Source organism: Cervus elaphus, chromosome 14, assembly GCF_910594005.1.
Source record: "Cervus elaphus chromosome 14, mCerEla1.1, whole genome shotgun sequence".
Taxonomy (NCBI): Eukaryota; Metazoa; Chordata; class Mammalia; order Artiodactyla; family Cervidae; genus Cervus; species Cervus elaphus.
In genome coordinates, this window is record NC_057828.1 from 43,878,479 (window position 1) to 43,903,360 (window position 24,882).

The 24,882-nt window shown below is 52.5% G+C and overlaps 1 protein-coding gene across 1 annotated transcript in view; it reads right to left on the minus strand.

The window, feature by feature from the left end:
- Window positions 1–20,330, minus strand: part of PLOD1 (procollagen-lysine,2-oxoglutarate 5-dioxygenase 1) — a 30,665-nt gene extending 10,335 nt beyond the window's left edge. The window contains exons 1-10 of the mRNA XM_043923439.1: window positions 19,940–20,330; window positions 11,318–11,409; window positions 11,027–11,157; window positions 9,845–10,008; window positions 8,611–8,723; window positions 6,830–6,893; window positions 5,784–5,881; window positions 4,381–4,482; window positions 3,690–3,821; window positions 1,652–1,773 (exon numbers count right to left, since the gene is read on the minus strand). Of these exons, the coding sequence (XP_043779374.1) occupies window positions 1,652–1,773; window positions 3,690–3,821; window positions 4,381–4,482; window positions 5,784–5,881; window positions 6,830–6,893; window positions 8,611–8,723; window positions 9,845–10,008; window positions 11,027–11,157; window positions 11,318–11,409; window positions 19,940–20,015 (1,094 nt within the window). The 5' untranslated portion in view covers window positions 20,016–20,330. The remainder of the gene's footprint in view (window positions 1–1,651; window positions 1,774–3,689; window positions 3,822–4,380; window positions 4,483–5,783; window positions 5,882–6,829; window positions 6,894–8,610; window positions 8,724–9,844; window positions 10,009–11,026; window positions 11,158–11,317; window positions 11,410–19,939) is intronic.
- Window positions 20,331–24,882: the final 4,552 nt, after the last annotated feature.

The following is a 24,882-nucleotide window of genomic DNA, read 5'->3' on the forward strand; positions in this document are numbered from 1 at the left end:
CAAAGCCCAGAGCCTGGTATCTGGCACCCAGTGCCCTGAAAACCTGGGCACTGGGGAAAGCAGGCCCACAGACAGGTCTCTACACTGCTCTGTGCTATGGGTAAACTGGCTCTGCCTTTCCAGAGGACAGTTTGGCAACTATACCAAAAGCTTAAAAAAATCTCACACTAAGTAAAATCAGTCAGAGAAAGACAAATATCATATGATATCACTTGTACGTGGAATCTAAAAAAAAAAATACAAACCAGCATATTTGCAAGACAGAAATAGACATAGAAAATAAACATACAGTTACTAAAGTGGAAAAGGGGGAAAGGGAGAGATAAATTAGAAGTATGGGATTAACAGATATACACTAATATACAAAAAATAAACAAGGATTTACTGTCCAGCACAGTAAATATCACCATAGCACCAAGCAGGGTAGGAACCTGTCTGTGGGCCTGCTCTCCCCACTGCCACGGTTTTCAGGGCACTGGGTGCCAGATGCCAGCAAGATAATGATATTCAATACCTTGTAATAACCTTTAATGGAAAAGAATCCTGAAACTAGCACAATATTGTAAATCAATAGTAGTTAAAATTTTCTTAAAAATCTATGTTCTTTTTGTTTACTGGTGCCAGGCTCAGCAAACTATGGAGCACAGTGCAAATCTAGCCCACTGCCTGGAGTTTTGACGGTTTTCTTTTTTTGACTGTGCTATGCGCCATGCAGGATCGTAGTTCCCTGACCAGGGATCAAACTCGTGCCCCTCTGCAGTGGAAGCATGGAGTCTTCACCACTGGACCACTAAGAGAATCCCCAAGAACTTTTTAAAAATTTACTTTATTGACATATAGTTGATTTACAATGCTAATTTCTGCTACACAGCCAAGTGATTCAGTTGTATATATACATATATATATATATATACATATACACATTTTTTTCATATTCTTTTCCATCATACTTCATCACAGGATATTGAATATAGTTCCCTGTACTACACAGTAGGACCTTGTTTTTCCATTCTCTGCATAACAGTTTGCATCTGCTAATCCAAACTCCCAGTCCATCCCTCTCCCACCCCATGGCAGTCACAAATCTGTAAGAACAGTTTCACATTTCTAAATGGCTGGGGAAAACAAAAATCAAAAGAAGTCATGTGAAAATCATATGAACTTCAAATTTCAGTGTTGATAAAGAAAATGTTATTGGAGCACAGCCACGCTCACTCATGCTCTAATAGCCGGGCTGAGAGGTCACAGCAGAGCCCTCAAAGCCAATTTACATAGATTTACTAGCTGGTCCTTTATAAGGCGTTTGCCAATCTCATATCTGCACTTTCTATCTTATACTCAACACAAATTAAACTTGTTTATTTCCATGATAAAGGAAAAAAAATCAGAGACTGTTTCTCTGTCAGCATTTATCTCCTCTGGCCCTCCAGTCCTTCCTCTGTCTCTCCTTTGCTTCCCAAACCCAAATGACAGTGCTCAGCCCTCCCCAGGAGCACTGAGGTTGGCTCAACGATCTCCCCATTTGACAGATAAGAACACCGAGGTCAAGGGAGGGGCAGGACTTGCTGGAGACCACATAGCCTTCTGAACCCCTGTCTCCCTGCCTGGGGCTCCTGACATCACGGCCCCTCCGCCACGACCCTCAACTCACGCGCCCATGTTCCTGGCGTCGGCGTTGGCCACCCGCACCTCGGGGCCCACCAGTTTCACAGACTGGTACTCGTCGCCGTGGTCTGCCAGGAACTGCTCCACTTGAGCCTTGTGGTGCTGCTCCTGGGGGCAAAGGGATGGAGGCTGCGGATGAGGCTCCACCCCCTGGGCCCACAAAGCCTTCTGCTTCCCCAGGCTGCTCCCTATCATTGCTGGCACATCCCCAGCCACTTGCTGCAACCTGCTCCCTGGAACTCTGCCATCACCAGACCTTCTGCCTGGAGTGCCCTTCTTGGCCAGCCTCTGACCGTGCATGCATGCTAAGTCACTTCTGACTCTTTGTGACCCCTGGACTGTAGCCCGCCAAGCTCCTCTACCCATGGGATTCTCCAAGCAAGAATACTGGAGTGGGCTGCCATTTCCTCCTCCAGGGGATACTCTTGAACCAAAGATCGAACCCACATTTCTTGTCTCCTGCCTTGGCAGGTGGGTTCTTTACCACTAGTGCCACCTGGGAAGCCAGCCTCTGACCATCCTCCCCTGACTAGACCAGGTCTACAGGCCTCTTAAAAGCCTCTGTCACCAGGACAGTGACCCTCACCTCACAGGCCTGACATCCAGTCACTGATGACCAGTTCTGCTGGTCCAAGGTATGGCCCAGGGTTCTGCTTTGCTATAAAACACTCCAGGTGATGCTCAAATGGCACTTGGAAAAGTTTATACCTGGAGCCCCTTGCATGGGGAAAAAGGAAGAGCAGGGTGTTTAAAAACAAACCCAGGGTTCAGAGAGAAGCCTGGATCTGCTCCAGTGAGCTGCAGGACCTTGGACAAGTCACTTCACCTGTCTCAGCTTCAGTCTCCTCCCTTGTAAAATGGGAGGGCAATCATGTCTCCCCACAGGGTCACTTCAAGGAGCTGACAAGTCAGACAAGAGCACACAGAAGGTCCTTGAAGACCATCTGGGACAGCTCTCTCTTTTTCTACACAAAGTCACAATTCACGTGTGTGAGGTTTGATGACTCCAGGGAAGCTGGGAGCTTCCCAAGGGCAGGGTCTACATCCTCCTTCTGTTTCCAGGCAGCACAGTTGAATGTCTGTGAGACAGACAAGCCAAGCTGAGTGGGGCCCACAGGTCCCTGGAGTTGGGGTGCAGACAGTCAGGGCCGAGAGGTCTCAGAAGAGGGTGACCCTAGATGGGGCAGCTGAGAAGACTCTATGGAAGACAAAGAGCCTTGACAGCAGGCAGGACTTAAGAGCATGTCTGGCTTCTCTCAGCAAAAGCTGAGATGTGGAACTTTATCCTGCCGGGATGGAGAGGCTGGCAAGGCAGGAGCTCAGAATACTTATTCCAGGCCTGGATTCACAAAGCAGCAGGCCTTCAGATCCCCCCTGACTCCTCAGAATGTATTATACTCAAGGAATAAACATAAATTTAACTATCACCAGATCAAATCAGAAAAGACTGGGACTCCCCTGGTGGTCCAGTGGTTAAGACTCAGCACTTCCACTGCATGGGACACAGGTTCGATCCCTGGTCGGGGAACTAAGATCCCACATGCCCTGCAGCTTGGCCAAAAAAAAGGCTGGGGGGCGGGGGCAGAATGAAAGACTGACTGGAGCAGGAAGGGAAATAATGATAGTGACATCAGCTAAGAGCACCTACTATGTGCTTCCTATTCATCAGGTGCTTGTCTTCATGCTTCAGAGGTCAACTTGTTTAACACTTGCAGTAATCCCATATGGCCAGCACTAATACTATCCCTATCGAATAGACCTAACAGATGAGAAAACTGAAGCCTAGAGAGGTTGAATAAGATACCCAAGGTCACACAGCTAATATAAGCAGCGTTATTGGGGTTCAAACCCAGCCAGTCTGACTCCAGAGTAAACCCAGTGATTGGGGATACAGCCTACTGCCCACTTCCATCTGGCCCAGATAACCCTGGTTCAGTCACTTCCTCAGAGGTCTCAGGGCACTTTGCAAAGGTGGACCCTTGACCCAAATCACATGGTGACCCCACCGAGTGCCTGCTACTTACATGGTTGTGAATGAAAAGCCTCAACCGTTTTCGGGGGTAGTGGAGGCGCAGGAGCCGCTGGAAGAACAGGGACAGGAATGGAGTGGGCTGCTCGATGAACACGCTGACCAGGACGGTGGGCAGGGCTTCATCCTGCAGGGAGAGAGGGAGGCACAAGGGTCCAGCCATGTCCAGCTACTGAGCGGCTGCTGAGCCCTGACGATGGCCAGAGGGACTAGAAGTCAGAGGCTTTGCAGGACTCAGCAGGAAAGGGGCCTGGGCAGGAGCTCCGAGCTGGGTGTGCAGGTGGCAGGGGAGGGGACCAGCAGGGATGCAGCAGGAGGCTGTCCCTGCAGGGGCCAGGTGCAGTATGAGCCCAGACTCTAGCCAGGATGGGTTGACCGCATGTTGTCAAGAAAAGTTGACTGGCATGGGGTCTGAGATGGACCATGAATGAGGAATAAGGTTCATGGGATGGGGAGAGGGCTACAAGGGCACCTGAAGGACCAGGCAGAAGAAACCAAAACTTAGGCTTCCTAGGAAGCTAGAGCCATGTGCAATCTGAGAAGGCTTCCAGGAGGAGATGCCTGGGTGAGGACAAGGAGGGAGGTGACCGCTTTACTGCCCACCAAAGATGACAGAGTCTGTTCCAGAACCGCCCCCCGCCCGTCTCCCACCCCAAGGACACAGCCCTGGGACCCAGCAGCCTCACCCCAATGCCCTTGAGGCTGCGCAGGCCCTCGTCACACACAGCGCACCCCGTCTCGAAGGTCCAGAAGCGTGGGATGTAGTTGCCCAAGTAGTTCAGCTGCAGCTGTCGGGAGATGAGGGATCTGAGCGAAACCAGGCCAGTCCCACTCCTGCCCCGGCCACCACCAAGCGGGGGGGCCTGCACCCCAGCCTTCCACTACCCCAAAAGGGGCAGGAATGTGGCTTTGTTGGGCGCGGGTCTTGGAGAGCATGTCCGCCCTTGGAGATGACCAAAGCTGCTCTGAGGGGGGCGGAGGGAGGACACAGACTCTGGTGCTGCTTCATCTGTGGACTGCCTGTGTGTGCTAAGTTGTTTCAGTCGTATCCGACTCTGCGACCCCATGGACTGTAACCTGCCAGGCTTCTCTGTCCATGGGACTCTCCAGGCAAGAATACTGGAGTGGCTTGCCATGCCCTCCTCCAGGGGATCTTCCCAACCCAGGGACTGAACCTGCCACGTCTCTGAAGTCTTCTGCATTGGCAGACGGGTTCTTTACCACTAGTGGCACCAGGAAAGCCCTGTGGATCTCCTCGGAGTGTGTAAAATGCAGATTCCTGGGCCCCACCCCTGCAGACATTTCAAAACCACAGCTCTTGAGTGGGTGGCACTAGTGGTAAAGAACCCACCTGCCAATGCAGGAGACACAAGAGACGCGGGTTCAATCCCTGGGTTGGGAAGATCCCCTGGAGGAGGGCATGGCAACCCACTCTGGTATTCTTTCCTGGAAAATCCCATGGACAGAGGAGTCTGGCAGGCTACAGTCTATGGGGCCACAGTGAATGGGACACAACTGAGCGACTAAGCACACATGCACTTGGGTGGCATCAGGAAATCTGCATTTAAACACACTCCCGTTCCCCTCCCGTCCACGTGATTCTGAAGGAGTGGTTGAGGACCACACTCCTAGAAACCAGTTGTGGTCCAGGGGCCTGTCCCTCAAGGGCCAGGGGACGCTGGCCTGCACCCCTCCCCCTCCTGCAGCTCTGGGAGAACAGGGAACACTCTGTCCTGTTCAGGGCTGGCGAGGCCTCACACCCTGGTGCAAACATGCAATGTTTGCTGAATGTAGGAACAAGTCTGCCCTGGGGTGGCAGAGTACAGATGACTCAAGGCAGCCCCACCTGGGCCTGGATGGGGACAGTGCCTCCTCTGTGGTCCAGCACAGATGGACAGGGCATCACTGACCATTCCGATTCGGAGAGGAGGCACCACCCTGAACTCAGATGTGAGGTCAGAGGCAGTGAGTGGGTCCCATGTAGGTGGCCCCAAACCCAAGGGGAAGCTTTGGGGTCACAGTGAGAGCACAACCCGGATTCTGGACCTCTCCCCCCGGACTCTCCCCTGGGGCTGGGGCCCCTCCCTACCTTGGTGGGCCCGTTGCCATGAATCAGGACCGGGAGGGTGTCGTAGGCCAGGTTCCTCGCTCTCACTTGGCCCATTTCAAACTTGAGCACGACCTCATCTGTGGGTCAGAAAACAGAGACCTGTCCGGCATCAGGCCCAGAGGCCAAGTTCTGGGCTCTGACCCAGACAGTCTGCACATAAGACAGCAGGTAGGACTGCTCTGTCTGACAGTTATAAAATGCAGATGGGCCTTTTCCCAGAGGCCTGAGAAGATGCTTGGCAGGGAGGCCCTTTGTGGTGAGTGATCATGTGAGGGGAGCCCCTCGGTGCAAGCCCCTGACCCACCCAAGAAGTGGTCTGGACCCAGCTTTTTACCTGAGGCTCATGAACTCCCAGAACCCACAGACCAAAGGGTGTGATGTCTCTGCACCTCACTAGGATGAGACCCAGAGCTCTCCTCAGACTCTCAAAGGGGTCCATTTACCCCATTAAATCACCAATCAATGATCTGGTCCAACTTCTCTTTTCTAAAGATGGGAAAACAGACGCCCGAGGGTATGTGTATGTGTCTTGCCTGAGGTCACCCAGCAAAATAGTGGCAAAGCAGCATCATCACCAGCCACTGACTTAGGACCAGGCCAACAGCATTTGTGGTTTCAAGGGACAAGTGATCTCTCTGCTTCCCATGTCATCCATCAACTCCCTGCCCCCAGCTCAGGAAGTCTTTACCTGGGAGGTGGGAGAGCAGGGGAAGGAGGTGAAGTAGGCTCATCTCGAAGGACCAGGGACGCAGGGCAGGGATGGGGTACCCACTGAGTGCATCACCCAGCTCCTCTCAGTCTGAGCCCTGGTGTCCAGCAGGCTCTCTGGACTAATCTCCTGGCCCGCCTTTCTTCACCCCAAAGAGACACAGCTCTGCCCCCAGAGAACATCCAGGTGGTCTCTGGGGACGTGGGGATGAGACAGGCAAAATCCCAGTACAACAGCTGAGAGGAACCTCCTTGGCTGGAATCCTCATCTCCTTATCACTCCTCTCAGGATCCCCCTCCCTGTCGGGGCTACTCACCCAAGGCTCCATCCAGATTCTGGAAGATTCGGCAACGGTGGTCCAGGGTGATATTGATCTGCTCCTGTAGGAAAGAGGGCATTGGACTGCACCAGGAACAAGCCCTGGTGGTGGACAGGGCTCCATCATCCAGTGTGGGGAGCCAGCCCTCCCCTTCCGCTACTTCCTCTCCCTCCACACACTTTGCCCTGTCACATCAGGGCAGCTGGGAGCCCTGGGAAGGCCAGTCAGTGGCCAAGCCCCTGGGATTTACTGCTCTAGCACCTTTATTCACAGAGAACCAGGGACTCTCTGACCTGGAAGGAATCTAAGGGGACAGCTGGTTCAACAACATCCATTGTGATAACAGATGCTTGTTTAGCAGCACTTGACTGTGTGCCAATCAGTATTCTAAGTATTACATGCACATTCATTTAATCCACAGAACAGTCTTGTGAGAAAGTATCATCATTGCATTTCACAGATTAAAAACAAGGCACAGAGAGGTTGGATAACTTGATCAAGGTCGCACAGCTAGTAACTGGCTAAGCTGGCATTGGAAATGGGCAGCCTGGCCCTGAGGTCCATGTTCACCACATAAAGCTACCTCTTGCAGATGCGACTATGTCTCAAGGAACCTAGGTCAAGCCAAGTGACACTCAAGCTCAGCCTTCATCCCACAGAGAGCAGCTCTACCGTTTTAGACCATAGGCTTCTACTACCAATGTCACTGGAGGCAGAGGGGAAGGAGGAAGGACTGAGCTAACAAAGATCAAGTTCATAGTTTCCACTGCACAAGTTCAACTGCTTCACTTCATTATTTCATGTATAATAAAAATCGAGGCCCAGAGAGGGAAATGACTTACCCTTTGTCATGCAACACAGCATAAATAGGGGTTGAGGGGGTGTGCAGAGCAGAATCCAGGAATACTGACCCTCACCCCAAGAGTTCCCAAGTTTTCTGCCTGCCCAGAGTTCACTGGCTGGCTTTGGGGCTACACTTGCTCAGTTCTACCACCTCCACTCCCCTCAAGGATCCCTGCCTTGACACAGGCTCAGAGGCCTGGCCTGTGGGGCCCAGGTCCAGTCAAGATCTCATCAGTCCCTTAGAACTCCCCCAAGTTGGGTGGGACAGGGGCAGCTCAGGTTGTCAGTTCCTTTCAAGACCATCCTCACCACCTGACACAAGGCTGTAAATTCCTCCTCTCCCTGGTTTGAGGGTTCAGGAGGGCAGAAACCCCAACTGTCTTGTTCATTACCTACACCTGACAGTATCTCACACACAACTCAGTAAATATCTGCTGGGGCTTCCCTGGTAGCTCAGTGGTTAAGAATCTGCCTACCAACACAGGAGACACAGGTTCGATCCCTGATCCAGGAAGATCCCACATGCTGTGGAGCAAGTAAGCCAGTGCACCACGACGACTGAGCCTGTGCTCTAGAGCCCGGGAGCTGCAACTACTGAAGCCTGAGTGCCCTAGAGCCCAAGCTCTGCAACAAGAGAAGCCACTGCAATGAGAAGCCTGAACACCGTAACTAGAGAGTAGCCCCCATTCTCTGCAACTAGAGAGAAGCCAGTGCAGCAACAAAGACCCAGGACAGCCAAAAATAAAAAAGTAAATACTATAAATAAATATTTTTAAAAATACCTGCTGAATAAATGAGTGAATCGAAGAATAGATAAGTGGGGTGTCAATGCCCAACCCAGGGGGTCAGGTCTGGGGGGCGGGGGCTGCTCCCAGTGCAGCCCAACCTGCGGGATCCAGCGTCAAGATCCCACAGCCCTACCCGTTGCCACTTACCCTCTTCTCTGGGTCCAAGAAGATCTTGGTGTAAAAGAGCTGGTCGCTGTCGCTGTCCTGGCCTTCCCACTCTGCCACCAGTTTGCTGAGGTTGGGGGCATAACCGATGAAGCCTGGGGGTGGGGGACATATAGAGACAGACACTCAGCTTCTGACCTCTGAGTCAAGGGCCTCCTCCCAGCATTCCCTCTCACCCACCTTTCACTTCTTTATTCATAAGCCCTGCCTCCTCTCAGAAGCCCTCCTGGATTGAGGGGAGGTGCTGTCTATAGGCTAGAAACAGTGTATCTGTTAATGCCACTTGGTGACAAGTTCCCACTGAGCCCAGAGAGAAAAATCACTGTTATCCATTAAGCTGCACCAGCTCAGGTCCTGGGCAGCACACAGGTGGGGAATGACTGAGTTAGACTGAAGCCCAGGGCTGGTGGGGCATAAGTTTGGAGCCCCTTTTCTACAGTTATCCAGGAAACTTGGCCCAGAGAAGGGCAGAGGCTGAGCCAAAGTCACACAGTGCAGGAAGTGTTAGAGGGAAAAGCCCACATAGCTCCTTAGCTACTGTGCAGACTGGTGGGAGGGGAAGAGAAAAAGGTGGGCAGCCAGGAAAGGGCCCCGTCCCCGAGGACACCTCTACCCCTGGTCCAGGGCCAGGCCATCTGGGCTGCGCTAACTATCTTGGCCAATAGGGAAACAGGGTTGCTGGGGCGGAACCCCCTTCATGGCTGGACAGAGGAATCCAGAATAAAATATGGGTTTTATTCTCCATGCAACAGGAAGTCACTGAGTGATGTGTGTGGACTCGCATCTGTGCTGGGTGGAGAATGGACTGAAAGGGGCGAGGCTGGAGACTGGCAGAGCAGTCAGGAGACTACTGCCCACACCAGCGGCGCCGAGAGGCAGTGGCCAGGATTGTGGACGTGAGCGGGCAGACTCCAGAGATCTCTCGGAGTGGGAGTGGTGTGACCTGCTGAAGGACTAAGGTGGGGGAGGGGAGGGAGGAATCAGGGGTGACTCCCTGTTTTCTCCTGTGCAGATCGGGGGGCTATCGAATGAGATAAAGAAGACTGCAGGGGAGCTGATTTAAAGGTTAAAAACTCAGTTCTTCCAAGGACACTCTGCATTCAGTAGCTTGCGATAGCCATGTGGGATGTCGAGCCGGGGGTCCTCCGCAAGGCAGCGGATGGACCTCTCTGGAGCCCGCCCCATCCGCCACACGCTGCGTACCCGGGCTCCTCACCTCCGGAGCCCAGGAACCTCTTCCCGTCGGACACCATCGGGTACTTGGCCTCCAGCCTGCGGTCCGGGTAGATGAGCTCCTCGGCAGAGAAGACCACCTGGCTCCTGGCCTGCCGGAACTTCTTCAGGAGCTCTCGGGGCCCCGAGGCAAACACCACGTCGTAGCTGTGGCCAGAGCCGGGAGAAGATGGAGCAGGGCGGGGAGGAGACGGGGTTGGTGGGGAGCAGGGGCTCAGGAGGGCACAGGCAGGAGGAGCCCAGGCTTCCCTGGTGGCTGAGACGGTAAAGAACCTGCCTGCGATGCAGGAGACCCAGGTTCGATCCCTGGGTCAAGAAGATCCCCTGGAGAAGGGAATGACTACCCACTCCAGCATCCTTGCCTGGAGAATCCCATGGATAGAGAAGCCTGGTGGGCTACAGGCCTCAGGGTCGCAGAGTCGGACACGACTGAGCGACTAACACTATCCTCCTCCCATGCTCGCTCTGGGCCACATCTGGCAAATAGATCAGCTCTGTTACCTTTGACCCGGCCCACCAAGTTTCCACCTCCTCCCTGGGAAGAGACATGGTCCCCATAACATGTGCCCATTTCACACTCAAAGGATAGCTCAGCGGGCTTCCCTGGTGGCTCAGTGGTAAAGAATCAACCTGCCAATGCAGGAGACACAGGTTTGATCCCTGGTCCGGGAAGATCCCACATGCCACAGAGCAACTAAGTCCACATGCCACAACTATTGAGCCTGTGCTCTAGAGCCCAGGAGCTGAAACTACTGAGCCCAAAGAGAAAACTGAGCCCCATACGCCACAACTACTGAAGCCCGAGAGCCCTAGAGCCTGTGCTCAGCAACAAGAGAAGCCACCGTAATGAGAAGCCTCGTGCAACGCAACTAGGGAGTAGCCCCTGCTCACCACAACTAGAGAAAAGCCTGCAAACAGCAATGAAGACCCAGTGCAACCAAAAACAAATAAATAAAATTATATATATTATATATACATTAAAAGAAGCATAGCTCACCATACCTGGGCAGGTCCCCCCATCCATCTTTTCACCAAGAGTGGAAATGGGTCTTTTCTGCATAGACCCCTTAGAACTGCAGGCAACCCTAACTAGAGTAATCCCTACCTCATCCCTGATGTCCCGGCAGGGCCTCATTCTAGAATATCCTACCTCTCAGCTGCCTACCTGTCTGTGAAGAGAATGACCAGGTTCTCCTTGTCGGCGTGCTTCTCCAGGGCTTTCTTCAGCAGCCGGACCTTCAGCCCTCCGCCTGCCAACGTCGCTTCCCCAGGCCAGTCCTCCCCCAGCCCCAGCGCCTGCAGAGACAGGCCCCTTAACATGGGCTTTTGCTAAAGAGAAACCTGGCCAGCTCAATTTCCAGCCCCACCTGGGCATCTGACAGACAGAGCATCTTGACTTCTATCTGTCTAGCACCTCCCCTCAGCTGTCTCTGCCCCCACCCAGGGAGCCCCTTACCTGGATCTTGTAGTTGAAGAACTGAGCTGAGCGCTTAAAGCGTCGGAACCCCTCAGTCTCCTTTGTGGCCACGGTGAGGACCAAAAGGTTATCTAGGGACACAGAAGGGAACGGAGGATGAAGAGAGGTGGTGTCAGGAGTGGGTAACTGTGCCCAAAGGGATGTGTCAAATCCCACGGGATGTATCTTCACATCAACCCATCACAGACAAGGGCTGAGGGCCCAGGGAGGAAGGGGCACGCCTAAGATCACTCAGCAGGTTAATGTCAGAGCTGCAACGTGACCTGGGTCTCCGTCTATCTGGCAACTGACCAACATGGCAGGAAGTGCCCAGAACAGAAGCGTCTGCACCTTGCATTATGGGACTGGGTCTCTCTGGATTTAAGGGCAGAGGAAAGGATTCGCTCTGAATGTTGAACACCAGGAGGACCTCTCTGGCCAATGTCAGACATCATCCTGCGAACAACCTCCACTCTCCATGCCTGCATTTAGGGGCAGACGTTGCTAATTGATCTCAACACATTTTTGTGCTGAGCCTCACTTGGCCTTGGATTCTCCCAACACTGTGAGAACCAAGAAGAGTTGGCCTGCAGTAGAAATTCACTTGAAATCCTGGCCTTTGGCCAGAGAGCGGCTATGCTATCTTTTCTCAAAAAAAAAAAAAAAAAAATTAAAAAAATTTTGTATTGGAGTATAACCAATTATCCTGGAATAGGAAATGGCACCCCATTCCAGTACTCTTGCCTGGAAAATTCCATGGGCAGAGGAGCCTGGCGAGCTACAGACCATGGGGCCGCAGAGAGTCAGGCGTGACTGAGCACATAATTGATTAACAATGTTGTGATAGTTTCAGGTGGACAGCAAAGGGACTCAGCCAGACATATTCACACATCCATTCTCCCCCAGACTCCTCTCCCATCCAGGCTGCCACAGAACACTGAACAGAGTTCCCTGTGCTATACAGTAGGTCCTTGTTGGTTATCCATTTTAAATAGAGCAGTGGGTGTATGTCCATCCCCAATTCCCTATCCATTCCTCCCATCCTTACCCCCAGCAACTATAAGTTCATTCTCTAAGTCTGTGAGTCTCTTTCTGAAGTAAGTCAGACAGAGAAGGAAAAATATTTTATGGCATTCCTTATATGTGGAATCTAAAAAAAGTGATATAAATGAACTTACTTATGCTACCTTTTTTACAAGGAACCACTCTGGGCTCTGCAGGGTGGCTTTATCTCTACAACAGAACCTGCTGGAAACTCTCCCACATGCCACCTCTGGGAGCCCTGGACAAACCGCTCCCAGACCATACTTTGAGACTGCATTCTCTGGGAAGTAAAGGCTCTGGGAGTTCCCTGGTGTACTAGTGGTTATGAGTCTGGGCTTTCACTGCTGAGGCCCAGGTTGAATCTCTGGTTGGGAAAAAAAACAAACAAAAGCTTTGTAGCTGGCTTGGATAGGTTCCTGGCTCTGCTCCTTACCAACTGTGTGACCTTGGGCAAGTCCTTGACCTTCTGAGCTGCAGTTTCCCCCTTGTAAAACAGGGGTAATAACAGTACCTGCTTCCTAGGGCTGCTAGACTAATTAAATGAGATCAAGCTCTGGTGGTTCAGGCAGTAAAGAATCCACCTGCAATACAGGAGACCTGGGTTCAATCCCTGGGTTGCAAAGATCCCCCGGAGAAGGGAATGGCTACCCACTCCAGTATTCTCGACTGGAGAATTCTTCATGGACGGAGGAGCCTGGCGGGCCACAATCCATGGGGATCCAAAGAGTCAGACATGACTGAGCGACCAACACTTTCACTTTTTTCACTTTCTGTGCTCAGTCACGAACACTTTTTTTTCACTTTCACACGCTTAGTCATGTATGACTCTTTGCGACCCCAGGGACTGTAGCCTGCCAGGCCCCTCTGTCCATAGGGATTCTCCAGGCAAGAATACTAGAGTGGGTTACCATGCCCTCCTCCAGGGAATCTTCCCAACCCAGGGATCAAACCCAGGGCTCCCACATTGCAGGCGGATTCTTTACCGTCTGAGCCACCAGGGAAGCCCATTTCACTTCCAGGCCTGGAAAATCCTTGTTGGAATGCTGGCACACACTAAGAGCTATTCGTGGTGCTGATCACTGAGAGGCAAACGCCTTGCTCTGGCATTCAGGGCCCCTGCCCACTGGCCTTTGACATCCTCATTCCCTCCACCAAGCAGGCCCTGCTCCTCATCTTGCTGGGCACCTCCCTCCTGCCAGGGTTTTCTCTCTCTGCCCTTCCTCTAACCTTCCTCCCGGTCTCACTTCTTCCCTACCTCCACCTCTATGAAGCCTTCTTGGATTTCTCTTGACCTCTCTCCTGCCCTCAGAGGCAGGACTCCATCATTTGCAGCACTCATCATTGATTCACTGGGTGAGTTTTGTTTCCCTGGGGTCCAGGACTTAGCACTTTTATGGATGAACAGACCTTCCAAGTGGCCAGGCCAGCACAGTTAAGTCAGGCCCTCCCACCCTAACCTCCCCAAGAAGTCAGGAGGAGCCTGGGCTAAAAGAACAAAGGGGTCCAGCCTGGCAGAGTCGGCTGAGCATAGAGGCAGGCTGCCGGTCCCAGAGCAGGGGGATGGCGCCAGGCAGCCGGGCCAGGATTGGCAAGAATCCACTGGAGGTGGGTCCGGAGACCTGGGGCAGAAAAGGGTGGATTCACTAGGCAGGTGTGGAGAGGGGAGGCCTCATCTGACCCTGGGGTCCAGGGAAGAGGGGCGTGGCTCACACTCGGGGGAAGGACTCCCCCCAACTCCTGCCTGGATGGTTAATTCTGCCCCCAGGAAAGGAGAGCCAAAGCCTTAGCTCTGAGGCCCTCTGGACGACAGCAGGGGCTGCTGGGGACAGGAAGAGTGTCACATTTCATGGATGGAAAAAGCCAGTGTGTGCATCTATGTGAGATTCTGGATTCTCTACTGGCAAGGGCTCCTGAAGTCAGACGGCAGGAGGCAGGGCGGGGGGAAGACTCAGACACTGTAACCTGCCCAAGGCAGCACGATGATGTGGACGCAGACATCTGGCTCTAAAGGCCCCTCTCTTAAACCTGCATGCCCTGCTCAGGCCTGGATTGTGGTCAGACATCCGCCTCCATCTAAAGAGACGGTCCAGCCAGGCCCTCCCCATATGCCCCCTTCCACCTGCCCAGCCTGTCTCTGCTCAGTTTTCCTTGCCAGGGTCTTGCAAGGGGACCTTACAAATCCTATATTCCTTAGGCAACACAATGTCCACTCTCCTGGCCACGATCGCCCAGTACAGGAGGTCCCAAACCTGCCTGCATATTAGCATCACAAAGGAGGTTGTGAAATCCACACTCCAGGGTCCCAGGACCAGCAATCTGAGATGGAGCCAGGAGGCTGGATTGGATTCTTCCTCCACTTCCCTGGTGATTTCTGATGTCAGCCACATTTAGAAACCTCTGGTCCCACCCATCTCCCCTGGTCCTCTGACTCTAGGCTCCAATGCAGGGCCTGGGAGGCTGACGTTGTTTAGTCACTCAGTCGTGTCTGACTCTCTATGACCCCATGGACTGCAGCACGCCAGGATTCTCTCTCCTTTACCATTTCCCAGAGTTTGCTCAAACTCTTGTCCATTGAATCAGTGATGCCATCCAACCATCTCATCCTCTGTCATCCCCTTCTCCTCCTGCCTTCAATCTTTCCCAGCATCAAGGTCTTTTCTACTGAGTCGCTCTTCACATCAGGTAGCCAAGTATTGGAGTTTTAGCCTCAGCATCAGTCCTTCCAATGAATATTTAGGGTTTATTTCCTTTAGGATTGACTGGATAGGACCACCCATCCCCTGGTCCTCTGACTCTAGGCTCCCATGCAGGGGCTCGGGAGGTGGTTCACAGCAAGAGAACTCAAGGCAGGCCCGTGCCCTAAGGGACCCTGGCACTAGCTCTCAACATCCCCATGAAACTGCCTTGATGAATCCAACCGGCACCCTATTCTTTTGTCCTGTCTGCAAAACTTGCTCCTTCCCCAGACCACCTCCAGGAAGCCCTCCTCAATCTCATCCCCTTATATCCATCAGTCCTCAGCTCGAGCAGTCTCAGTGTGCCCCGCAGGTGCAGTACCAGTACAAACCTGCTCCTTCTCCCTTCATCATGATGAGCCCAATGTCTCTGTTTCCTTGGTGTCCCTCCCCAGGGCTGGGACTGAGTGTGACTTGGGCCTGATGTGCAGAGGGTGGCCTTTGGAGCCCTGTCAGGAGTGACTATTAGGCACTAGCACCAGCTGAGCCTTGACTCAATGCCACGCACTGCCTGAAGCATGTCACATCTGTTATCGAATTTAACCACCAACATCTTAAGCAGGGACTTTCCTGGTGGTCCAGTGGTTAAGAATCCTCCTGCCAATGCTGGGGACACAGGTTTGATCCTGGTCTGGGAAGATCTCACATGCCGCAAGGCAACTGAACCTGCACTCCAGGGCCTGTGCTCTACGACGAGAGAAGCCACTGCAAGGAGAAGCCCACTCGCCGCAACTCACAAAAAAAGCCTACAGGCAACCGTGAAAGCCCAGCACAGCCAATTAAATAATTTTTTAAAAAACCATCCTATGTGATAGGTGACATTTCTACTCCCCTTCTACAGGCGAGGAAACTGAGGCACAGAGAGGCTGCATAACCTGCCCAAGGTCACAGAACCTTGACGTGTAAGACAGGAACGAGCTGGAATCCCACACGCCCATGCCCTTCACCTCCCTGTCCAAGATCCTGGAATGCTGGGAATCCCAGCTGCCAGCTGAATCCAGCCTTTCCAGTCGCCTTCTCTCAGGCCTCCCCAGCATGGGCACCCGGCTCCAGTCACACGGTGAGGTCTCTTCCCAAATCACCGCGCAGCCAGAGCTCTGGGCAGCCCACAGGCTGACAACGTGGAGGATTCGCCTTCCGTGAACACCAGGGACCCGCCCACCTGCTTGCTGTCTGGTCCAGCCAGCCGCCATGGGCTGAGGCCAAGGCCCGTGTGAGGCCGGCCATCCAGGGCTCTCGGTCCCCCTGACCTGCTGCTCCAAGTCCAGCAGTGGTTTCCCTGGAGAGATGATGACCCATGATCCAGGGTCAGCAGAGATAAACCAAACAGCAGAGCGGAGTGGCAAACTGCGAGAGACAGACTGCTAGGAGAGTAACTTAGCCTCTCTGCGCCTCTGTTTTCCTATCTGCAAAACGGGAGTAGTATCAGTAATATCAGGAAATTCCTTGGCAGTCGAGCAATGGTTAGAACTCTTCACTTTCACTCCTGAAGGTCCAAGTTCAATCCCTGGTCACAGAACTAAGATCTTGCAAGCTGTACAGAGCAGCCAGAAAAAGAAAAAACACCTTCTTCCAGAGACTCTTGTGAGGATTGAAGGAATTTTTGTCATATGGAACCTCCCCTAACAGAGGGAACTATGCTGGGGGAACCAGGATGGAGGGGAGCTGCCTTTCTGAGAGCAAGAATGACCGGAAAGGCTGAGTCAAGGGCTTGTGGGAGTGCAGACATCTCTCTGGGATCCTAAGAGAAGGCTGGGGATTCAGGCCAGTTCAGCTGTGCTCTGTGGTATGCCAACTCCTCGCCCCAAGCAATGCCAGCCCAGGCAAGGGGGCAGACGGTCTGTGCATCTTGGATCTCAAGGCGTGGTCAGGACACACCCGATCTGCTCCCTGGGGAGGTGGAAATGAATGAAAACTCCTCCTCCATCCTCAACGCCCACCTGGGGCTGGAACGGAAGCAGAGCCTGGAGATGGGGATTCCCAGGGCCAGAGCCAACCCTGCCTCTCCTCAGGGGTCTGGCCTCCCACTCACACCCTTAGGTCTCCTCAGACTCCCCCCTCCCAACACACACACACCAACCAGCTGGGTCTGCCTGCTTCTCCATTTCCCGCTGTTCCACAGCAGGGCTTGAAGCTCCCACCAGAGCCTAGCTGGTAATCCTGGAGCCTCAGATCTCAGCGCCTACGGGGCTGCGGCTGGTCCTCCCCTCTCCGTGGCCAGATGAAGGCCTGCAGAGAAAGGCGTGAGCCCAGGAAGAAGGGAGCGGGAAGAAAGGCAGAAAGGACCGGGCTGCCTTTGGGGACTCCCCTGCTCCCTCAGCTCTGCGCAAATTTGCTTGTTTGGATCCTGCTTTATTGAAGGCCTTTTTTGGTACCCCCCCCCATCAGTCTGCGGGCTCCCCCAGGAGGGGGCAATGTCTGTTCCCTCGGGCACAGGAGGGCACAGAGGGTTCTGTCTCCCCCACTGGATTGGGCGTCCACTGCGATGAGGAGCTCCGTGTCTCCCACCTTAGACTGGGAGCACCCGGAAAGTGAGAACCATCCATCTTTCTCTCCCTGTGTCAAATCCTTGGGTGTTCGAAGGGTGGACAAGCTCTTGAGAGAATCTCCACCCTACCGCCCAAGCCCCAGACAGCAAGTTCCTGGCCCCACTTCAGGCCTCGCTGGGCCCCCGAGGGACATCTGGCCCAGTCCCTGCGCCTGCCCCATGGAACTTTCCTCTGCAGCTGCACTATCCTGGCCACCTGGTGCTGGCCTGGGCTGGGTGGCTCCGCCCAGCCAGGGGGAGGAAGGAGCTGGCCTCGACAGGAGGCCAGTAGGCAGCTTGAGCAAGGCCTAGAGAAAAAACTTCCATCCTCCGCTGTCTTCTTAGCCAGCAGACTGAGGGGTCCCAACCAGCTGGGTCTGGGATAGCTGGAGAGACTCCTCCAAGCAGCATCTCCCGACAAGGACACCCCTCTATCCAAAGGTAGGGGTCAGCAGGAATGAGCAGAAGGTCTGAGTTGCAGTCAATGATGCCACCTCCAACCAGCTGTGACAACCTGAGACCAGGGGTCTAACCTTTCAGGGAACTCAGTCTTCCCAACTGCAAAATGGGCCCAATAATTACTTACGCTATCAAAAAGGTCTGAGTGGAGCAAGGGAAGCACAGGGCAGCCACTTGAGAGCGGCCTGATATTAGCCACATGTCTGGGGACCTGCTTATCTACCAGGTGCTTTACCTGGATTATCTCAGCAATGCCCAGGATCCTGCACACTCTGTGGAGGCTGCCTTGCACCTACTCTGCCCCCTCTCATCACCTGCTGGGGATCAGGGCACCTGCAGCCTTGTCCTCAATTTGGTCTCTCCAACTCACCCCCCTGAGTTTCATCATAGGTGGTTGGGGTTTCTCTCCTGGGATGGTCTAAAGTGGAGGGAGCCTACATCAGTAGAAGCAGAAGGAAGAGAGACTCAGGGGGAAAAAAGGCCAGCAACTAGACCCCGGCCACGGGCCCTTTGCACATACCACCAGCCCAGCCCTGTGCTTAGCACCGCCCTCATCGGATTTTTTGACAGGTCTTACTGTCCTGCTGGGTACTCCAGAAAGTAGCACTGGGCCCAAGAAAGAAAATGCCTTGATGGCCTGGGCATTGAGCTGAACTCTCACCAACAGGGCTCAACCCACGGAATCCCTGTTCAAGCTCTGGGACTGAGGTATGTTCGCTCCTGTTTTGCAGGCTAGAACACCAAGCCTCATGGAGATGAAGCAACACTGCTTCACCATGGGAGACATGTGGCCTTGGGTAGAACCTGACACAAAGGAAGTATTCAAGAAATGGTGGTTCCCACCACTTCTCCTGGCCCAAGTCTGCTAAACTACCATCTGTTCCCAGGTACCATCTGCTAAACTACCCCCACTCTGTTCCCAGGTTCTCTAGGAGGGTGGACCAAGCAGAACGGGGATGATGGAGGCTGTGGCCAGTCTGGCTCTGCTTTGCTGGGCTGGCCTGCCTTCAGTGTCCCCCTGGGGGCTCTCAGATGCTCACTGGGCAAGTGGTCCAGGTAGAGCTGGGGAGGAGCAGAGCACCCACTTGGGATGGTGGGACACCTTGAAATCCAGTCTGCCTTGGGGATGTAGGAGCACTAGACCTGGAATCCAGCAGATCTGAGACCTACCACTCCAAGGCTGGACCTCCCTGGGCAGTCACTGCACCTGTCTGGGCCCCAGTTTCCTCATGTGCAACCCAGAGAGAGTTAAGACCCACCTGACAGGGGCAGAGCAGGCCACAGAGGACACAGGCAAGTACCAACGGTTCTGGCATTTAAGCCACCCTTTCCACCCCCGACCCTACCCAGGGGCCCCTCACTCCAGGGTTGTGAGGCCTAAGTGAGAATCCAGGTTCCAAAGTCCACAAGCAGAATGACCTTGGGCAAGTGAGTCAACTCTAGAGCCTCAGTTTGCCCAGCTGGAAAATGGGAATAGTAGAAGGATGGGCTTCAGCTTGGGATCGGCTTAACTGATGTCTGATCCGTGGCCAGCGCTCCATATATGGTGGCTACTGTTCTTATTATTATGCGTGCTACTACTCTTTGACCCTTCGGGTACTGAACGGGACTTCGGCCATTCCTCCCCTCCAGCGGCATGAAAGTGGGAACCGCAACCCTAAGAGGGGAAGCGACCAAGTCACCAGCGAGTCAGGGGATCAGCAACCTGAACCCAGAAACCCTCAGAAGCCCAGGACTTCCCTACAGACCTCTCCTAACGGAGGCAGACCCTAGACCAGCCCTCCTGCCCCCATCCTCCCGCTCCAGCCCCTGTTGCCTCCCTCCCGCACCCCCCACTCCCCCGCCCGGAGCCCTCACCCTCCGGCTTGGCGTCACCCTTCGTTTCTGCTAGGAGCAGCCAGCCCAGCGGGGCCAGGAGCAGCAGGAGCCGCATGGCTGGGATCTAGGAACGTCCGGCCGGTCCAGCGGCGCTCGCAGGCTGGAAACTTCGCGATGGGGTCGGCGATCCCGCTGCCACGCACTGGGCCCGCCCCGGGGGCGGTGTCGCGCCGCGCGGCCTGGGGGCAGGGTTTCCTGCAGACTCGCCCGAATCCGCTGCTTCTCCGAGTCCAGGCAGCTCCCTGCGGCCTGTTCCCGCGGCTCCCGGGTCCTGCCGCCGCCGCCCTGATCCCTCTCTTCTCCCGGGGCTTCACTTCGACCGGGAAGAGGAGGCGAGACGGGGCGAGGCAACAGTTTCTATACCCAAGACCCTGCGCCAAGCCTTGATGGTAACGATCAATGTGAGCCTCGGTTTCCACGCTTGAAAAGTGGGGTTTACGATGGCCGCTATGCATTGGATTCTGCACGGGTTAGTGACGTTGCTACCAACGGGGCACTTAGAACAGCCCCGTGATAAGCTCTCAGTACGTCTCAGCCCTTCAGATTTCATTAGTCCTTGTTCAAAGCGAAAGTGGGCGTGAGGGTCTGAGCCTGGAGTGGGCGAGGCCGGCAGGAATGTGTTCAGAGGCATCCACACCCTTGCGGGCCCTCCTGGCTGCTGGCCATGTAGAAAGCGCATCACCGACCCACAATGAGGGCTCAGTTTACTCTGCCTGTTTGTCCCTGGGAGGTAAAGGACAACCTCGGAGCCTAGGAAGGTCTTGGCCCTGAGGTCACTGTTGAATGAATGAATGAATGAAATTGTTTAAGGTCTTTCACAGAAGTGAGTGCTTCAAGCATGTGGGACTGCTTCAGCGTGAGGAATACACCACTGATAGGATGTCATGAGGGGAAAGCAGTATATACACTTTGACTCCACTCAGCAAAAATATATCCTTACAGACACGATGCTAAAAGAAAATGGCAGTCAAATGTTTACAGTCGTAATTTCCAGCTTGTGGGAACATGTGTATGTTATTCCCAGGTAGTTTTTATTTTCTTTTTTATATTTTTCATTGTTTTTAGAATTATTTTACAATGAATATATACTATTTGTACAATCCAAACAAAGTCAGCATATTATTTATGTATGTATTTATTTGACCGCGCCAGGTCTTAGTTGCAGCACATGGGATCTTCAACGATCATCCTTGCAGCACGCACTTTAGTTTCAGCATGTACACTCTACTTGTGGCCTGTGGGATCTAGTTCCCCAACCAGGAATCGAACCTGGGCCCCTTCATTGGGAGCTCTGTCTTAGCGACTGGACTACCAGGGAATCCCACATGTTCTTTTAGAAAGTAGGTACAGTCCCTGGGAACCTGGGAGATCATCTCATTGTACAGAGATTCACTCGTGGTAAAGATGATAAAAGTGAGGCCCAGGGGACGCGGCAGCAAGCTCAAGGTCAAAAGGCAAGTGAAGGGAGGCATGTGTGCCAACCAGGGCCTCTGCCAGCCAAATGGGACCTGGGACCCAGGGCAGGGAGTTTCTGCAGCTGGGGACAGGACTTGATGCCAGGATCCACCGGATGTTTTTTAAATTCAGGAGGATGCAGGCTGAAATTCCAGCTCCTTCGAGGAGGAAATGGAAGGATAAGCAGAGGGGAAGAGAAGGAGCATGTGTTGACTGGCTCAGTTTTCAGTTCTGGCTCATGTCCCATTCCCCAGGGCCCTGCCAGTTGGGCAGTATTGCCCCTGTTTGTGAAATGAGGAAATCAGAGCTCAGAGAAGTGGAGCAACTTGCTCAAAGTCACACAGCTGATGTGGGATCACAGAAAGGGAGGCAACTTTTCTCTAACTTCCCTTTTGCTCGGGCCCAAGAAGAATCTCGACGATGGTGACGTACTCTGGACAGAAAAAATCCTAGGGCAGTGGGGTTCCCAGAGTCATTGCAAACCAGTAGCGGAAATCAATCTTGGAGGCTGGTGGCCTCCCTTTGAGAAAGGATCACCCTGGTGAAGCCTGCCCCACCTCCCCAATTTCGATATCCATTCTTCTGTCCCCCCAACCCCCTTCACGAAATTGCTGCAACTTGAACTCGGTCCAAGCTTCGTCAGAAGGGAAGGCCTGTCTCTTTAAGCAGCCAGGGGTGGCAGCCGCCCAGATGTTACTCCCGGTACGTGCTGCACGTGTTGTGCACATTTAAAGGAACCGGACTCTGCTTTTCTGGGAAGGTACAGAAAGGATAGCTGGGCTAGAGGGCGGTGGTCTGGTGCCACAAGAGGCTGTTCTCCCTTTCATCCTCTGCTTTTATCCATTTTTATCATTTCTTTTGTTGACCGGAGGAAGTGTGATAGTCTCAGTGAACAGCTACATTCTCTGTGTTACTGGCAGATTCTCAGCCTCCGCCCACTTTACAGCCATCAGTGAGTCCCACTGGTACCTACTCCTTTTAATAATAATAATAGTAATAGAATTTCAAAGCTGTTTCCTTAAATGAAAAAAGTAACATGCAAGTAATATGCTAACTCCCACTGGCTTCCACTCCCTTTAATAATAATAATAATAATAATAATAATAGAATTTCCAAGCTGTTCTCTTAAATGAAAAAAGTAATATGCAAGTGAATATCATATGCTATAATTTCTGTGAAGGAAAAAATATAGATCTCTGTCTATATATTTGTTAGTGAATAGAATTTCTGGAAAAGTATCCAAGGAACAAGAAGCAGTGGTTCCACCTACGAAGAGAAACTAACTAGCTGGAGCTCCTGGAAAGAGGAAGACTTAATGTCCATGCGTCACCCTTTTGTATATTTTGAATTTTGTATCATGTACATGTGTTTTCTGTTTCCTAGTCAAAAAAAGAAATTTAAATAATGAGTGTTATTTTTTAAGCCAGTGTGTGTGTGTGTGTGTGTGTGTGTTAGTCAGTCAGTCGTGTCTGACTCTTTGCGACCCCATGAACTTCCAGCCTCCTCTGTCCATGGGATTCTCCAGGCAAGAATACTGGAGTGGGTTGCCATGCCACTCTTGAGGGGATCTTCCCTAGTCCAGGGATCATACCCACGTCTCCTGCATCACAGGCAGATTCTTTACTGCTGAGCCACTGAGGAACATATTTTAAGCCAGGCAATATGCTAAATGTTTAACTTGTTTGTCCAGCTTAAGTCTCAGACCAATCCAGTGCTGTCTTGTGATCCCCATTTTATGAATGGAGAAACCAAGGCCCAAGGAAGTTAGTGGACTTGCTAGCAAGGGGCAAGGCCAAGATTCAAAACCCAGGTAGCCTCAAGCCAGGGTCCTCACTCTTTTTTTTTTTTAAATTTACTTTTGACTGCGCTGGGTCTTTGTTGCTGCACTCTGGCTTTCTCTAGTTGAGGCAAGAAGGGGCTACTCTTTCTTGTGGTCCATGGGCTTCTCATTGCAGTGACTTCTTTTGTTGTGGGGCATGGGCTCCAGAGCCTCAGACTTCAGTAGTTGTGACTCACTAGCTTCGTTGCTTCCAAGCATGTAGGATCTTCCTGGACCACGGATTGAACCCATGTTTCCTTCACTGGCCAGCAGATTCTTAACTACTGGACCATCAGGGAAGTCCAAGGTCCTTTCTCCTGACCTTCTGACTTTGTTGTGGCTATATTGCTGACCCTGTGATTCCTTCCCCTGGGGTGTTTGAGAGTGGTAAGAAGTTAAGAGAGAGAGGGGGCTTCCCTGGTGGCTCAGTGGTAAAGAATTCACCTACCAATACAGGAGATGGGGATTCCACCCCTGAGTGGGGAAGATTCCCTGGAGGAAATGGCAACCCACTCCAGTATTCTTGCCTGGGAAACCACATGGACAGAGGAGCCTGGCAGGCTACAGTCCATGGGGTCGCAAAGAGTCAAGTTGGATACAACTTAGTGACTAAACAACAATAATGACAACAACAAGGGAGTTAAGAGCACCAACAGTGGCCCTTCTCTTTGACATAGAAATCTACTTCCAGAAATTGCTCCCCCAGAAACAATCTCAAAAGTAGACCAAGCTATATGTCTATCACACAGATGTTTACAGTAGCAAAAACAATTTCATAGGTTTACATGTACTGTGTACTTGCACCTTGCTTGCTTTGCTTGTATTAACTTATTTATTCCTCAGAAATCTGAGAGGCAGGTTCTCTGGTCATCCCCATTTTACAGGTGGGATCAAGCCTGGTTTAGTTCTTTGCTCTCATTTCACTGTTCCTCCCAAGTACTTCTGCCTTGCTGAGTTGGTTGGATGGATCCTATCTGTCTAACTGTAGGTTATGGATTCCTGCACATTCATGAAGCTGTCCTGTGGGCTTGTGAAATCCTTGTGGGAGTTAAGAGTCTGTGTGTATGTTTTGATAATGATCTTAAAAATATAAAAAGGTGAGCATACTGAAGGATCACCTGGAGAGTCGCCTTCTCTTAGGGTGCTGGCCCTAGAACTCAGCAAACACATCTGCGTCTGCACACAGCTCACAAGAAGCCACCTCAAATGACCGTATAATTTTCAACAACTGGAAAGCACACTGTCTGACTTTGGAATGTCCTGAAACTAAAACGGAAACAATCGTCCCATTGTCTTCTCCTGTGCTCTGATTGAATTTTTTCCCCCCAGAAACAAAATTTCTCTTCTGCATTGATAATTCACAAATGAAAAGCATTTTCAAAGCATGCAGCTTTAGTGTTTTATGTTATTTAATAAGTTAAAACTCACAGCTGACATCAAGAAGATGACTTAGAGGCCTTTCCTGGTGGTCCAGTGGTTAAGAATTCCCTGGTGGCTCAGATAGTAATGCAATGCAGGAGACCAGAGTTCCATCCTCGGGTCGGGAAGATCCCCTGGAGAAGAGAATGGCAACCCACTCCAGTATTCTTGCCTGAAGAATTCCACGGACAGAGGGGCCTGGTGGGCTACAGTTCATGGACTTGCAAAG